The 17,500-nt window shown below is 43.5% G+C and overlaps 1 protein-coding gene across 3 annotated transcripts in view; it reads left to right on the top strand.

Moving 5' to 3' along the window:
• phldb3 (pleckstrin homology-like domain, family B, member 3) overlaps positions 1-16,378 on the top strand; it is a 32,482-nt gene extending 16,104 nt beyond the window's left edge. For 2 of the 3 annotated variants that reach the window (XM_083529269.1, XM_083529268.1), the window contains 8 exons: positions 1,171-1,269; positions 1,488-1,557; positions 2,045-2,168; positions 3,479-3,566; positions 13,740-13,898; positions 14,843-15,050; positions 15,208-15,293; positions 15,494-16,378. In XM_083529269.1, coding sequence (XP_083385395.1) covers positions 1,171-1,269; positions 1,488-1,557; positions 2,045-2,168; positions 3,479-3,566; positions 13,740-13,898; positions 14,843-15,050; positions 15,208-15,293; positions 15,494-15,628 — 969 coding nt within the window. In that variant the 3' untranslated portion in view covers positions 15,629-16,378. The remainder of the gene's footprint in view (positions 1-1,170; positions 1,270-1,487; positions 1,558-2,044; positions 2,169-3,478; positions 3,567-13,739; positions 13,899-14,842; positions 15,051-15,207; positions 15,294-15,493) is intronic. The other variant, XM_083529270.1, reaches the window with a different exon arrangement.
• The last annotated feature ends 1,122 nt before the right edge of the window (positions 16,379-17,500 follow it).

Below are 17,500 nucleotides of genomic sequence, written 5' to 3'. Positions count from 1 at the left end.
GAGAGTGAAAGAGGGGGAGAGAGAGACAGAGGAAGAGAGAAAGAAAGATTGTAAGAAGAGTGAGGAGAAAGGAGGAAGAGTGAGATAAAAGGCAGAAGGGAGAGACGTGGAGTGTTTGTTATTTTGAAAAGAGATAGAGAGATGGGGGAGGGAGCGATAGAGGGAGTGATAGACACTAACAGGAAACAAATAGAGACAGTGTTTAAGTCATTAGTGTGTCTACAGCACTGCTCTGTCCTGAGGTATGTCCACATTCATCTCTCTCTCTCTCTCTCTCTCTCTCTCTCTCTCTCTTTCTCTATCTCTCTATCTCTCTATCTATCTCTTCCTCTCTCGGTCCATCAGATATTGCATTTAGTTTAGTTGTGTGTTAGTTGTGTGTATAAAATCTCATTGTGTTTTTCTGATATGACTGTGTAGAGTTTTCTGTAGAGATGACCTCTATGTTACAATTAGAAATATGTTGTGTGGTTTTAAATCATGTCTGGAATTAGCTTTGTATAGAAATGTGTAGAGATTTGTGTAGAAGTTTAGATATGTGTAAAGGGTCGTGTAGAAATGTGTAGTAGTTTGCATAGAAGTGTAGATATGTGTAGAGGTTTGCGTAGAAATGTGTAGTGGTTTGTGTAAAGATTTGTGTAGAAATGTGTAGATATATGTGTAGAAATGTGGAGAGGTTTGTGTAGAAATGTGGAGAGGTTTGTGTAGAAATGTGTAGTAGTTTGCGTAGAAGTGTAGATATGTGTAGAGGTTTGTGTAGAAATGTGTAGTAGTTTGCGTAGAAGTGTGTAGTGGTTTGTGTAGAGATTTGTGTAGAAATGTGTAGATATATGTGTAGAAATGTGGAGAGGTTTGTGTAGAAATGTGGAGAGATTTGTGTAGAAATGTGTAGTAGTTTGCGTAGAAGTGTAGATATGTGTAGAGGTTTGTGTAGAAATGTGTAGTAGTTTGCGTAGAAGTGTGTAGTGGTTTGTGTAGAGATTTGTGTAGAAATGTGTAGATATATGTGTAGAAATGTGGAGAGGTTTGTGTAGAAATGTGGAGAGATTTGTGTAGAAATGTGTGTAGAAATGTGTAGAGGTCTGTGTAAAAATGCTAATGAGGTTTTATAGAGTTAATAATTTATTTTTTCACATTTGCATAAATGTAATAATAAAATGTTTTGCTTAGTTTTTGAAAGAGAACCAGCCTGTCACTGATTGGTCCACCACTGGCACTGCCTCAAGTATGACATCATGGTCACCTGTTAACAACCACAAATTAGTGCAGGTACATGATTCATTTACAGTACATGATGAACATCTCTGTAACGTCTCATTAACGTCTCTGTAACGTTTTATTACCATGTCTAACGTTTCTGTAATGTCTGTGTAATGTCTGGGTAACGTTTCATTAAAGTCTCTGTAACGTATATAAAAATTGTAATGTTTCTGTAACAACTGTGTAAGATCTGTGACGTGTGTAGTGTGTGTGTGTTTGTGTTCCAGGGTGTGGTGAGTACAAACCGGAGGCGGAGCTCCCAGCGTAGAGGTGCGGAGCGACCGATGTCAGTGCAGGGTGAGAGAGATTGTGTGTGTGTGTGTGTGTGTATGTGTGTGTGTGTGTGTGTGTGTGTGTGTGTGTGTGTGTGTGTGTGTGTGTGTGTGTGTGTGTATGATAGAGAGAAAAAAGGAAAGGGAGAAATCATTAGTAATGGTTTGATTTAAAGATGAAACTAAAATAAAATCATGATTTTATAATCATAAAACTTTTCCAGTGTTATTTTTATTTACTGTTTATTCAGTACTGATCTATTTACTGTTAAAACAACATTAGCCAATAAAGAGGAGTGTGTGTGTGTGTGTGTGTGTGTGTGTGTGTGTGTGTGTGTGTGTATAAAGAGAGTGGGTGTGGCATGTGTGTTTGTCTTAATTCAATTCTGTCACTCATCATGAGTGTTTGGGAACAAGGTCACCCAGGTGTTCCACTAAGAACTGTGTGTGTGTGTGTGTGTGTGTGTGTGTGTGTGTGTGTGTGTGTGTGTGTGTTTGTATGTGTTTTTCAGGGCTTGTGAGGAACCCTGACACTTCTCCACTTCCTCACTCCAAACATAGACTAAGTAATGGAAATGCTAATGCTAACGGCTTCCACACACAAGCAAACAGCAATAACAGCTCACGTGCAGCTAGGTGAGTCTTACACACACACACACACACACACACACACACACACACACACACACACACACACACACACACACACACACACACACAGAGAGAGAATCATGTGCTAATGTAGGTCTGGGCAATTCATTTCTATTCGGGGCCACATGTAAAATCTGAACTGTGTTGGAGGGCCGAACCAATGATAACTTGAAATTAATTCTGCTCAATATTAAATTTCTCCCATTGTAAAAAGCAGTAAATTATATATTTTGATAAGCTGCTAGTAAGTAAAGTAATAAAGCGAGTGAAGCAAGTAATAAACAGTTTAAAACAAAAAAGAAATCACTGTTTCATTTTATTTTTAACTTGTTAATCTTCACAAATACTAAAAAGGTGTTTTGCAAACCAATGAAACTCTTTATATTAAATCAGACGCGCTCCCACTGAATCGGGCCGCACCACATCATAAATATGGATGATGTTCCTCTGAGGTTTGACCTGCCGCTCACTCGGACTGTCTACAGGAAATGTGAATCATTCGTCACGCTGAAAACAACCGGGCATGAAAACACACTTCACCTGTGTTCTGAGCTGCACGGCATCGAGAGGAAAGATTCACCCATGGTGATTTTTAAACACACGACGATGCCAAAAGATAAACTTCAGAGAGAAATAGTTGTGAAAGGAAGGAGGAAGACAGTGAACAATTACTTTCTTGGTCTGCTACTGTTTAGATACAAGCCGTGTAACAGACACTGTCTTTCAATAAAGCCTGTGTAAAGTTCATTAGTTTCACTTATAGACAGGTGCGGCTTATTTATTTTCAAAATAAATTTTTTTTTACAATTCAGTGGGTGTGGCTTATATATGGGTGTGTTTAATAGTCCGGAAATTACGGTATGTTAAAAAGATAAGCAACTGAACAACTTCATACAAAAAGCAATAAGTGCTTTTGAAGTTTTCAGTTTATTTCATTTGTTCAGTGAGAAAAATCCAGTCTGTCTTGGGCTTTAACAAGTGCACTGAAATCTGGCTGAATGTCTGAGGTGGCTATGCGAAGGACAGCTGAGAGGTGATCAGTTATAGAGGATCTGTATCTGGATTTGCAAAGTTTTTTAAAAAGCGTTTGTTGAGTTTGCAGCTTGGCTAACAAAGCCTCCGACTCCTTCACGTGCTATTCGTCAGATAAGCTCTTATATTTCTTCTTGTGTTTGGTCACGTAGTGGCAATTCATATTGTAATCCTTTAACACAGCGACTTGTGTACCACAAACTCAGCACACGGCTTTTTTTTGTGTGTGTGTGTGTGTGTGTGTGTGTGTGTGTGTGTTGCAGCCCAAGTCTGCATCTAGTCGACCTTGTGGAGATCGAGAGAAAACTACAGGAAGCGAAAGCAGAGAGGGAACGACTGCTGAAAGAGAGGGTACACACATACTCACTCGGGGTATAGGGGGATAGTGTGTAGAGTATAGGGGATAGTGTGTAGGGTATAGGGGTTAGTGTGTAGGGTATAGGGGTTAGTGTGTAGGGTATAGGGGATAGTGTGTAGGGTATAGGGGTTAGTGTGTAGGGTATAGGGGTTAGTGTGTAGAGTATAGGGGTTAGTGTGTAAAGTATAGGGGTTAGTGTGTAGAGTATAGGGGATAGTGTGTAGGGTATAGGGGATAGTGTGTAGAGTATAGGGGATAGTGTGTAGGGTATAGGGGTTAGTGTGTAGGGTATAGGGGTTAGTGTGTAGGGTAAAGGGGATAGTGTGTAGAGTATAGGGGTTAGTGTGTAGGGTATAGGGGATAGTGTGTAGAGTATAGGGGTTAGTGTGTAGAGTATAGGGGTTAGTGTGTAGAGTATAGGGGATAGTGTGTAGAGTATAGGGGTTAGTGTGTAGAGTATAGGGGATAGTGTGTAGAGTATAGGGGATAGTGTGTAGGGTATAGGGGATAGTGTGTAGGGTATAGGGGATAGTGTGTAGGGTATAGGGGATAGTGTGTAGAGTATAGGGGATAGTGTGTAGGGTATAGGGGATAGTGTGTAGGGGATAGTGTGTAGAGTATAGGGGTTAGTGTGTAGGGTATAGGGGATAGTGTGTAGAGTATAGGGGTTAGTGTGTAGGGTATAGGGGATAGTGTGTAGAGTATAGGGGTTAGTGTGTAGAGTATAGGGGTTAGTGTGTAGGGTATAGGGGATAGTGTGTAGAGTATAGGGGATAGTGTGTAGAGTATAGGGGGTTAGTGTGTAGAGTATAGGGGTTAGTGTGTAGGGTATAGGGGTTAGTGTGTAGGGTATAGGGGATAGTGTGTAGGGTATAGGGGTTAGTGTGTAGGGTATAGGGGATAGTGTGTAGGGTATAGGGGATAGTGTGTAGAGTATAGGGGTTAGTGTGTAGGGTATAGGGGTTAGTGTGTAGGGTATAGGGGATAGTGTGTAGAGTATAGGGGATAGTGTGTAGAGTATAGGGGGTTAGTGTGTAGAGTATAGGGGTTAGTGTGTAGGGTATAGGGGATAGTGTGTAGAGTATAGGGGATAGTGTGTAGAGTATAGGGGTTAGTGTGTAGGGTATAGGGGTTAGTGTGTAGGGTATAGGGGTTAGTGTGTAGGGTATAGGGGATAGTGTGTAGGGTATAGGGGATAGTGTGTAGGGTATAGGGGATAGTGTGTAGAGTATAGGGGATAGTGTGTAGAGTATTGGGGTTAGTGTGTAGGGTATAGGGGTTAGTGTGTAGGGTATAGGGGATAGTGTGTAGGGTATAGGGGATAGTGTGTAGAGTATAGGGGTTAGTGTGTAGGGTATAGGGGTTAGTGTGTAGTGTGTAGGGTATAGGGGATAGTGTGTAGAGTATAGGGGTTAGTGTGTAGGGTATAGGGGTTAGTGTGTAGGGTATAGGGGATAGTGTGTAGAGTATAGGGGATCGTGTGTAGAGTATAGGGGTTAGTGTGTAGAGTATAGGGGATAGTGTGTAGGGTATAGGGGATAGTGTGTAGGGTATAGGGGTTAGTGTGTAGGGTATAGGGGGTTAGTGTGTAAAGTATAGGGGTTAGTGTGTAGAGTATAGGGGTTAGTGTGTAGGGTATAGGGGATAGTGTGTAGAGTATAGGGGATAGTGTGTAGGGTATAGGGGTTAGTGTGTAGGGTATAGGGGTTAGTGTGTAGGGTAAAGGGGATAGTGTGTAGAGTATAGGGGTTAGTGTGTAGGGTATAGGGGATAGTGTGTAGAGTATAGGGGTTAGTGTGTAGAGTATAGGGGTTAGTGTGTAGAGTATAGGGGATAGTGTGTAGAGTATAGGGGTTAGTGTGTAGAGTATAGGGGATAGTGTGTAGAGTATAGGGGATAGTGTGTAGGGTATAGGGGATAGTGTGTAGAGTATAGGGGATAGTGTGTAGGGTATAGGGGATAGTGTGTAGAGTATAGGGGATAGTGTGTAGGGTATAGGGGATAGTGTGTAGAGTATAGGGGTTAGTGTGTAGGGTATAGGGGATAGTGTGTAGAGTATAGGGGTTAGTGTGTAGGGTATAGGGGATAGTGTGTAGAGTATAGGGGATAGTGTGTAGAGTATAGGGGTTAGTGTGTAGGGTATAGGGGTTAGTGTGTAGGGTATAGGGGATAGTGTGTAGGGTATAGGGGTTAGTGTGTAGAGTATAGGGGTTAGTGTGTAGGGTATAGGGGATAGTGTGTAGAGCATAGGGGATAGTGTGTAGAGCATAGGGGTTAGTGTGTAGGGTATAGGGGTTAGTGTGTAGGGTATAGGGGATAGTGTGTAGAGTATAGGGGTTAGTGTGTAGGGTATAGGGGTTAGTGTGTAGGGTATAGGGGATAGTGTGTAGAGTATAGGGGATAGTGTGTAGAGTATAGGGGGTTAGTGTGTAGAGTATAGGGGTTAGTGTGTAGGGTATAGGGGTTAGTGTGTAGGGTATAGGGGATAGTATGTAGGGTATAGGGGATAGTGTGTAGAGTATAGGGGTTAGTGTGTAGGGTATAGGGGTTAGTGTGTAGGGTATAGGGGATAGTGTGTAGAGTATAGGGGATAGTGTGTAGAGTATAGGGGGTTAGTGTGTAGCGTATAGGGGTTAGTGTGTAGGGTATAGGGGATAGTGTGTAGAGTATAGGGGATAGTGTGTAGAGTATAGGGGTTAGTGTGTAGGGTATAGGGGTTAGTGTGTAGGGTATAGGGGATAGTGTGTAGGGTATAGGGGATAGTGTGTAGGGTATAGGGGATAGTGTGTAGGGTATAGGGGATAGTGTGTAGAGTATAGGGGATAGTGTGTAGAGTATAGGGGTTAGTGTGTAGGGTATAGGGGTTAGTGTGTAGGGTATAGGGGATAGTGTGTAGGGTATAGGGGATAGTGTGTAGAGTATAGGGGTTAGTGTGTAGGGTATAGGGGATAGTGTGTAGGGTATAGGGGATAGTGTGTAGAGTATAGGGGTTAGTGTGTAGAGTATAGGGGTTAGTGTGTAGGGTATAGGGGATAGTGTGTAGGGTATAGGGGATAGTGTGTAGAGTATAGGGGATCGTGTGTAGAGTATAGGGGATCGTGTGTAGAGTATAGGGGTTAGTGTGTAGAGTATAGGGGATAGTGTGTAGGGTATAGGGGATAGTGTGTAGGGTATAGGGGATAGTGTGTATGGTATAGGGGATAGTGTGTAGAGTATAGGGGTTAGTGTGTAGAGTATAGGGGTTAGTGTGTAGGGTATAGGGGATAGTGTGTAGAGTATAGGGGTTAGTGTGTAGGGTATAGGGGATAGTGTGTAGAGTATAGGGGATAGTGTGTAGAGTATAGGGGTTAGTGTGTAGAGTATAGGGGTTAGTGTGTAGGGTATAGGGGTTAGTGTGTAGGGTATAGGGGTTAGTGTGTAGAGTATAGGGGTTAGTGTGTAGAGTATAGGGGTTAGTGTGTAGGGTATAGGGGATAGTGTGTAGGGTATAGGGGATAGTGTGTAGAGTATAGGGGATCGTGTGTAGAGTATAGGGGATCGTGTGTAGAGTATAGGGGTTAGTGTGTAGAGTATAGGGGATAGTGTGTAGGGTATAGGGGATAGTGTGTAGGGTATAGGGGATAGTGTGTAGAGTATAGGGGTTAGTGTGTAGAGTATAGGGGTTAGTGTGTAGGGTATAGGGGATAGTGTGTAGGGTATAGGGGTTAGTGTGTAGGGTATAGGGGATAGTGTGTAGAGTATAGGGGATAGTGTGTAGAGTATAGGGGTTAGTGTGTAGAGTATAGGGGTTAGTGTGTAGGGTATAGGGGTTAGTGTGTAGGGTATAGGGGTTAGTGTGTAGAGTATAGGGGTTAGTGTGTAGGGTATAGGGGATAGTGTGTAGAGTATAGGGGATAGTGTGTAGAGTATAGGGGATAGTGTGTAGGGTATAGGGGATAGTGTGTAGAGTATAGGGGATAGTGTGTAGGGTATAGGGGTTAGTGTGTAGGGTATAGAGGATAGTGTGTAGAGTATAGGGGATAGTGTGTAGAGTATAGGGGTTAGTGTGTAGGGTATAGGGGATAGTGTGTAGAGTATAGGGGCTTAGTGTGTAGAGTATAGGGGTTAGTGTGTAGGGTATAGGGGATAGTGTGTAGGGTATAGGGGATAGTGTGTAGAGTATAGGGGGTTAGTGTGTAGAGTATAGGGGATAGTGTGTAGGGTATAGGGGATAGTGTGTAGAGTATAGGGGTTAGTGTGTAGAGTATAGGGGTTAGTGTGTAGGGTATAGGGGTTAGTGTGTAGGGTATAGGGGATAGTGTGTAGGGTATAGGGGTTAGTGTGTAGAGTATAGGGGATAGTGTGTAGAGTATAGGGGATAGTGTGTAGGGTATAGGGGATAGTGTTTAGAGTATAGGGGATAGTGTGTAGGGTATAGAAGATAGTGTGTAGAGTATAGGGGATAGTGTGTGGGGTATAGGGGATAGTGTGTAGGGTATAGGGGATAGTGTGTAGAGTATAGGGGTTAGTGTGTAGGGTATAGGGGTTAGTGTGTAGAGTATAGGGGTTAGTTTGTAGGGTATAGGGGATAGTGTGTAGAGTATAGGGGATAGTGTGTAGAGTATAGGGGTTAGTGTGTAGGGTATAGGGGTTAGTGTGTAGGGTATAGGGGATAGTGTGTAGAGTATAGGGGTTAGTGTGTAGAGTATAGGGGATAGTGTGTAGAGTATAGGGGTTAGTGTGTAGGGTATAGGGGTTAGTGTGTAGGGTATAGGGGTTAGTGTGTAGAGTATAGGGGTTAGTGTGTAGGGTATAGGGGATAGTGTGTAGAGTATAGGGGATAGTGTGTAGGGTATAGGGGATAGTGTGAAGAGTATAGGGGATAGTGTGTAGGGTATAGGGGTTAGTGTGTAGGGTATAGGGGTTAGTGTGTAGGGTAAAGAGGATAGTGTGTAGAGTATAGGGGATAGTGTGTAGAGTATAGGGGTTAGTGTGTAGGGTATAGGGGTTAGTGTGTAGGGTATAGGGGATAGTGTGTAGAGTATAGGGGTTAGTGTGTAGAGTATAGGGGTTAGTGTGTAGGGTATAGGGGATAGTGTGTAGAGTATAGGGGTTAGTGTGTAGGGTATAGGGGATAGTGTGTAGAGTATAGGGGATAGTGTGTAGAGTATAGGGGTTAGTGTGTAGGGTATAGGGGTTAGTGTGTAGGGTATAGAGGTTAGTGTGTAGAGTATAGGGGTTAGTGTGTAGGGTATAGGGGATAGTGTGTAGAGTATAGGGGATAGTGTGTAGAGTATAGGGGATAGTGTGTAGGGTATAGGGGATAGTGTGTAGAGTATAGGGGATAGTGTGTAGGGTATAGGGGTTAGTGTGTAGGGTATAGAGGATAGTGTGTAGAGTATAGGGGATAGTGTGTAGAGTATAGGGGTTAGTGTGTAGGGTATAGGGGATAGTGTGTAGAGTATAGGGGCTTAGTGTGTAGAGTATAGGGGTTAGTGTGTAGGGTATAGGGGATAGTGTGTAGGGTATAGGGGATAGTGTGTAGAGTATAGGGGGTTAGTGTGTAGAGTATAGGGGATAGTGTGTAGGGTATAGGGGATAGTGTGTAGAGTATAGGGGTTAGTGTGTAGAGTATAGGGGTTAGTGTGTAGGGTATAGGGGTTAGTGTGTAGGGTATAGGGGATAGTGTGTAGGGTATAGGGGTTAGTGTGTAGAGTATAGGGGATAGTGTGTAGAGTATAGGGGATAGTGTTTAGAGTATAGGGGATAGTGTGTAGGGTATAGAAGATAGTGTGTAGAGTATAGGGGATAGTGTGTGGGGTATAGGGGATAGTGTGTAGGGTATAGGGGATAGTGTGTAGAGTATAGGGGTTAGTGTGTAGGGTATAGGGGTTAGTGTGTAGAGTATAGGGGTTAGTTTGTAGGGTATAGGGGATAGTTTGTAGAGTATAGGGGATAGTGTGTAGAGTATAGGGGTTAGTGTGTAGGGTATAGGGGTTAGTGTGTAGGGTATAGGGGATAGTGTGTAGAGTATAGGGGTTAGTGTGTAGAGTATAGGGGATAGTGTGTAGAGTATAGGGGTTAGTGTGTAGGGTATAGGGGATAGTGTGTAGAGTATAGGGGATAGTGTGTAGAGTATAGGGGTTAGTGTGTAGAGTATAGGGGTTAGTGTGTAGGGTATAGGGGTTAGTGTGTAGGGTATAGGGGTTAGTGTGTAGAGTATAGGGGTTAGTGTGTAGGGTATAGGGGATAGTGTGTAGAGTATAGGGGATAGTGTGTAGGGTATAGGGGATAGTGTGTAGAGTATAGGGGATAGTGTGTAGGGTATAGGGGTTAGTGTGTAGGGTATAGGGGTTAGTGTGTAGGGTAAAGAGGATAGTGTGTAGAGTATAGGGGATAGTGTGTAGAGTATAGGGGTTAGTGTGTAGGGTATAGGGGATAGTGTGTAGAGTATAGGGGCTTAGTGTGTAGAGTATAGGGGTTAGTGTGTAGGGTATAGGGGTTAGTGTGTAGGGTATAGGGGATAGTGTGTAGAGTATAGGGGATAGTGTGTAGAGTATAGGGGTTAGTGTGTAGGGTATAGGGGTTAGTGTGTAGGGTATAGGGGATAGTGTGTAGGGTATAGGGGTTAGTGTGTAGAGTATAGGGGATAGTGTGTAGAGTATAGGGGATAGTGTGTAGGGTATAGGGGATAGTGTGTAGAGTATAGGGGATAGTGTGTAGGGTATAGAAGATAGTGTGTAGAGTATAGGGGATAGTGTGTGGGGTATAGGGGATAGTGTGTAGGGTATAGGGAATAGTGTGTAGGGTATAGGGGTTAGTGTGTAGGGTATAGGGGATAGTGTGTAGAGTATAGGGGTTAGTGTGTAGGGTATAGGGGATAGTGTGTAGAGTATAGGGGATAGTGTGTAGAGTATAGGGGTTAGTGTGTAGGGTATAGGGGATAGTGTGTAGAGTATAGGGGTTAGTGTGTAGGGTATAGGGGATAGTGTGTAGAGTATAGGGGATAGTGTGTAGAGTATAGGGGTTAGTGTGTAGGGTATAGGGGTTAGTGTGTAGGGTATAGGGGATAGTGTGTAGGGTATAGGGGTTAGTGTGTAGGGTATAGGGGATAGTGTGTAGGGTATAGGGGATAGTGTGTAGAGTATAGGGGTTAGTGTGTAGGGTATATGGGTTAGTGTGTAGGGTATAGGGGATAGTGTGTAGAGTATAGGGGTTAGTGTGTAGAGTATAGGGGTTAGTGTGTAGAGTATAGGGGTTAGTGTGTAGGGTATAGGGGTTAGTGTGTAGAGTATAGGGGATAGTGTGTAGAGTATAGGGGATAGTGTGTAGAGTATAGGGGTTAGTGTGTAGGGTATAGGGGATAGTGTGTAGGGTATAGGGGTTAGTGTGTAGGGTATAGGGGTTAGTGTGTAGGGTATAGGGGATAGTGTGTAGGGTATAGGGGTTAGTGTGTAGAGTATAGGGGATAGTGTGTAGGGTATAGGGGATAGTGTGTAGAGTATAGGGGATAGTGTGTAGGGTATAGAAGATAGTGTGTAGGGTATAGGGGATAGTGTGTGGGGTATAGGGGATAGTGTGTAGGGTATAGGGGATAGTGTGTAGAGTATAGGGGATAGTGTGTAGGGTATAGGGGATAGTGTGTAGAGTATAGGGGTTAGTGTGTAGGGTATAGGGGATAGTGTGTAGAGTATAGGGGTTAGTGTGTAGGGTATAGGGGATAGTGTGTAGGGTATAGGGGATAGTGTGTAGGGTATAGGGGATAGTGTGTAGAGTATAGGGGTTAGTGTGTAGGGTATAGGGGATAGTGTGTAGGGTATAGGGGTTAGTGTGTAGGGTATAGGGGATAGTGTGTAGGGTATAGGGGTTAGTGTGTAGGGTATAGGGGTTAGTGTGTAGGGTATAGGGGTTAGTGTGTAGAGTATAGGGGTTAGTGTGTAGGGTATAGGGGTTAGTGTGTAGGGTATAGGGGTTAGTGTGTAGGGTATAGGGGTTAGTGTGTAGGGTATAGGGGTTAGTGTGTAGGGTATAGGGGTTAGTGTGTAGGGTATAGGGGGTAGTGTGTAGGGTATAGGGGATAGTGTGTAGAGTATAGGGGATCGTGTGTAGGGTATAGGGGTTAGTGTGTAGGGTATAGGGGTTAGTGTGTAGGGTATAGGGGTAGTGTGTAGGGTATAGGGGATAGTGTGTAGGGTATAGGGGTTAGTGTGTAGGGTATAGGGGTTAGTGTGTAGGGTATAGGGGATAGTGTGTAGAGTATAGGGGTTAGTGTGTAGGGTATAGGGGTTAGTGTGTAGGGTATAGGGGTTAGTGTGTAGAGTATAGAGGTTAGTGTGTAGGGTATAGGGGATAGTGTGTAGGGTATAGGGGTTAGTGTGTAGGGTATAGGGGATAGTGTGTAGGGTATAGGGGTTAGTGTGTAGGGTATAGGGGTTAGTGTGTAGGGTATAGGGGTTAGTGTGTAGGGTATAGGGGTTAGTGTGTAGGGTATAGGGGTTAGTGTGTAGGGTATAGGCGTTAGTGTGTAGGGTATAGGCGTTAGTGTGTAGGGTATAGGCGTTAGTGTGTAGGGTATAGAGGTTAGTGTGTAGAGTACAGGGGTAAGTGTGTAGAGTACAGGGGTTAGTGTGTAGGGTATAGGGGTTAGTGTGTAGGGTATAGGGGATAGTGTGTAGAGTATAGGGGATAGTGTGTAGAGTATAGGGGTTAGTGTGTAGAGTATAGGGGTTAGTGTGTAGAGTATAGGGGTTAGTGTGTAGGGTATAGGATAGTGTGTAGGGTATAGGATAGTGTGTAGGGTATATGGGTTAGTGTGTAGGGTATATGGGTTAGTGTGTAGGGTATAGGGGATAGTGTGTAGGGTATAGGGGATAGTGTGTAGGGTATAGGGGATAGTGTGTAGCGTATAGGGGTTAGTGTGTAGGGTATAGGGGTTAGTGTGTAGGGTATAGGGGTTAGTGTGTAGAGTGTAGGGGTTAGTGTGTAGGGTATAGGGGTTAGTGTGTAGGGTATAGGGGTTAGTGTGTAGGGTATAGGGGATAGTGTGTAGGGTATAGGGGATAGTGTGTAGGGTATAGGGGATAGTGTGTAGGGGATAGTGTGTAGAGTATAGGGGATAGTGTGTAGGGTATAGGGGATAGTGTGTAGGGTATAGGGGATAGTGTGTAGGGTATAGGGGTTAGTGTGTAGGGTATAGGGGTTAGTGTGTAGGGTATAGGGGTTAGTGTGTAGAGTATAGGGGTTAGTGTGTAGGGTATAGGGGTTAGTGTGTAGGGTATAGGGGTTAGTGTGTAGAGTATAGGGGATAGTGTGTAGGTTATAGGATAGTGTGTAGGGTATAGGGGATAGCGTGTAGGGTATAGGGGTTAGCGTGTAGGGTATAGGGGTTAGCGTGTAGGGTATAGGGGATAGCGTGTAGGGTATAGGGGTTAGCGTGTAGGGTATAGGGGTTAGTGTGTAGGGTATAGGGGTTAGTGTGTAGGGTATAGGGGATAGTGTGTAGGGTATAGGGGATAGTGTGTAGGGTATAGGGGATAGTGTATAGGGGATAGTGTGTAGAGTATAGGGGATAGTGTGTAGGGTATAGGGGATAGTGTGTAGGGTATAGGGGATAGTGTGTAGGGTATAGGGGTTAGTGTGTAGGGTATAGGGGTTAGTGTGTAGGGTATAGGGGTTAGTGTGTAGGGTATAGGGGTTAGTGTGTAGAGTATAGGGGTTAGTGTGTAGGGTATAGGGGTTAGTGTGTAGGGTATAGGGGTTAGTGTGTAGAGTATAGGGGATAGTGTGTAGGGTATAGGATAGTGTGTAGGGTATAGGGGATAGTATGTAGGGTATAGGGGTTAGCGTGTAGGGTATAGGGGTTAGCGTGTAGGGTATAGGGGTTAGCGTGTAGGGTATAGGGGATAGTGTGTAGGGTATAGGGGTTAGTGTGTAGAGTATAGGGGTTAGTGTGTAGGGTATAGGGGTTAGTGTGTAAGGTATAGGGGTTAGTGTGTAGAGTATAGGGGATAGTGTGTAGGTTATAGGATAGTGTGTAGGGTATAGGGGATAGTATGTAGGGTATAGGGGTTAGCGTGTAGGGTATAGGGGTTGGCGTGAAGGGTATAGGGGATAGCGTGTAGGGTATAGGGGATAGTGTGTCGGGTATAGGAGTTAGCCTATGGTAATCTGTCTGTCTTTCACTGCAGGAGGAAAGGAGACGTCTCGATCGAGAAGACAGACAAGACAAACCAAACGAGAAAAAAAACACACACACACACCTACACACACCTGCACACACACATCTACACACCAACACAGACTCTTGGGTGGAGCATAAATTGAGCCACAATCACAACCCCCCTGAGGTACGTGTGTGTGTGTGTGTGTGTGTGTGTGTGTGTGTGTGTGTGTGTGTGTGTGTGTGTGTGTGTGTGTGTTTGATGGTGGTCTGTGTGTGTGTAATGATGGTGTGTACGATGTGTGTGTGATGATGTTTTGTGTGCTGGTGTGTGTAATGTGGGTGTGTAATGATGATGGTTTGTGTGTGGTATGGTGTGTTTGTGAGTGTGTGTCATGATGGTGTATGTGATGGTGTGTCTGTGTGTGTGTGTCTGTGATGATGTGTGATGATGTGTGTATGTGTCAGGTGTGTATATGATGATGTGTGTGTGATTATGGTGTGTGTGCGATGTGTGTGTTGGATGATGATGATTTGTGTGATGATGCTGGTGTGTTTGATGATGACGATGTGTGATGATTGTTTATTTCTGCACTTACTCCAACACCCAGACAGTAAAGCGTTACAGTAGTCTAATCTAGATGTTACAAAAACATCTACTAGTTTTTCTGCATCCTGTAACGACATCATATTTCTAATTTTAGCAATATTTCTAAGGAGAAAGAGGCAATCCTGGTGATATTATTCACGTGAGACTCAAAGGAAAGACTCGGGTCAATAATCACACCGAGGTCTTTTACTGCTGTACACACTGAGATAGAAACACCATCCAGAGATGCTACAGAATCGATTTGTGATGTGTGTTGATGCTGGTGCTGTGTTTGATGATGATGATGATGATAATGGTCGTGTGTGATGATGTTTTGTGTGATGTGTGTATGATAATGCTGTGTGTGATGTGTGTGTAATGATGGTGTGTGTCTTGATGCTGGTGGTGTGTGTGTTGATGTGTGATGATGATGATAAAGTGTGTGTGTGATGAGGATGGTGTATGTGATGATGATGGCGTGTCTAATGATGATGATGATGATGGTGGTGTGTGTGTGTGGTAATGTGTGTGTACTCCAACAGCATGGTGTTCCTCTGTTCCTGACTCTGAACTTTGACCTTCGTGCTCATGTGGAGAGTCTGGGTCATGGGGTTGCTGGGTGTTTGGGTGTTCGGTTGTTGCCACGGCGATGTTGCGGTTTCCTGACGAAGCGAGGTGGCCGAGTGAAAACGTGGAGGCGAAGATGGTTCCTCTTTGACATGGACCACCGCAGACTGGCTTATTACACCGGTGAGGAACATCAACATGCTGAAGACACATTATAACCTTTATACACATCCATTTTTAACTCTCTGACCTTGAAATGACCCCTAGTCTTGCGCTGATGTTCTATCCAGTTGTGTAGAATACAGGCAATGTGTTTAATGACCTTCTTTCTGTATCTCAGATCAGGATGAGAAGAAGCTGAAGGGTGTGATCTACTTCCAGGCCATAGAAGAGGTTTATTACGATCATCTCCGAACTGCAACAACAGTGATTTTACTTTCTCTTATTTCTTCTCCTTCACTCCATCATCACTTCATCATCACTCCACCTTCACTCCATCATCACTCCACTTTCACTCTACCTTCAGTAATTCTTCACTCCATCATCACTTTATCATTACTCCATCATCACTTTATCATCTCTCCATCATCTCTCCACCTCCTCTCGTCTCTTTTTCTCTCCTACAGTCCCCTCGGCCGAGTCTGACGTTCTGTGTTAAGACGTACGAGCGTCTGTTTTTCCTCGTGGCTCCGAGTGCTGAGAGCATGCGCATCTGGATGGATGTGATTGTAACGGCAACAGACGAACACAGTCGCTACTGAACACTGTCTCTCACACACACACACACACACACATATACACACCTTTGTTTAGCCTCAGATCTTACAGACGAGTGTGTTCCAGTGTATATTTCACCACAGAACTGTTGTAAGTGTGAGTCCGGTGACGTGTGATGTCACGTGTTCGCGTTGTGATTTTTCGCCCAACAGGAAGTGAAGTGTGAAGGAGGATCGTGTTCTTGTGTGTTCATCTGTAGCAGGTTTATGGGATTGTAAAAGTTATACCTTATTTATAAACATATGTTCAGAATGAGGGCGTGTTTTCTCTCCCCCTCTCCCTCTCTCTCTCTCCCCCTCCCTCTTCCCCCCCCGTCCCCCCCTCTCTCTTCCTCTCCCTCTCTCTCTCTCTCCCTCTCTCTCTCTTCCTCTCCCTCTCTCCCCCTCTCTCTCTCTTCCTCTCCCTCTCTTCCTCTCCCTCTCTCCCCCTCTCTCTCCCTCCCTCTCTATCTTCCTCTCCCTCTCTCCCCCTCCCACTCTCTTCCTCCCCCTCCCACTCTCTTCCTCTCCCTCCCTCTCTCTATCTTCCTCTCTCTCCCTCCCTCTCTCTCCCCTCCCTCCCCCTCTCCCCTCCCCCCTCCCTCTCTCTCTCCCTCCTCCCTCTCTCTCTCCCTCTCTCTCTCTCTCTCTCTCTCTCTCTCTGCTCAGTTGGAGAAACTACACACTATATGGAACGCTATTTTCTAATTGCAGAACATTACGATGTACAATGTTTAATAAAAAAAAAAGTAAATATTACAGAGTTTCCTCTTTTATTTCCTCTGTCCATTTAACAGAATTCACCAAATAGGAGGATACACAGTGTGGTTTAGTTTATTCTATAGTTTTTATCTAAACTGTAATGTTAGAGAGTCAACCCTACACTGATTTTACACTGCTTTACTTTACACTGATTTTACACTGCTTTACTTTACACTGATTTTACACTGCTTTACTTTACACTACTTTACTTTACACTGATTTTACACTGCTTTACTTTACACTACTTTACTTTACACTGATTTTACACTGCTTTACTTTACACTACTTTACTTTACACTGATTTTACACTGCTTTACTTTACACTGATTTTACACTGCTTTACTTTACACTGTTTTTACACTGCTTTACTTTACACTACTTTACTTTACACTGATTTTACACTGCTTTACTTTACACTACTTTACTTTACACTGATTTTACACTGCTTTACTTTACACTGATTTTACACTGCTTTACTTTACACTACTTTACTTTACACTGATTTTACACTGCTTTACTTTACACTGCTTTACTTTACACTGATTTTACACTGCTTTACTTTACACTGCTTTACTTTACACTGATTTTACACTGCTTTACTTTACACTACTTTACTTTACACTGATTTTACACTGCTTTACTTTACACTGCTTTACTTTACACTGATTTTACACTGCTTTACTTTACACTGACTTTACACTGCTTTACTTTACACTGCTTTACTTTACACTGATTTTACACTGCTTTACTTTACACTACTTTACTTTACACTGATTTTACACTGCTTTACTTTACACTGCTTTACTTTACACTGATTTTACACTGCTTTACTTTACACTGCTTTACTTTACACTGATTTTACACTGCTTTACTTTTTACTGCTTTACTTTACACTGATTTTACACTGCTTTACTTTTTACTGCTTTACACTGATTTTACACTGCTTTACTTTAGAGTCATGTGATTCCTATTTAATACTCATAATGTCTATATTGTCTCACATTGTCTGTTTTGTCTTGTATAATAACCCAAGCTAAAAGTGATATTTGGGTCGGTCACTAACACCTGGAACCAAAATTCTTGTGTTTGTGTCTACATACAAACCTGATTCTGATC

Source organism: Silurus aristotelis (genome assembly GCF_946808225.1).
Source record: "Silurus aristotelis genome assembly, chromosome: 25".
NCBI lineage: Eukaryota > Metazoa > Chordata > Actinopteri > Siluriformes > Siluridae > Silurus > Silurus aristotelis.
This window is presented reverse-complemented; position numbering and strand designations above follow the sequence as displayed.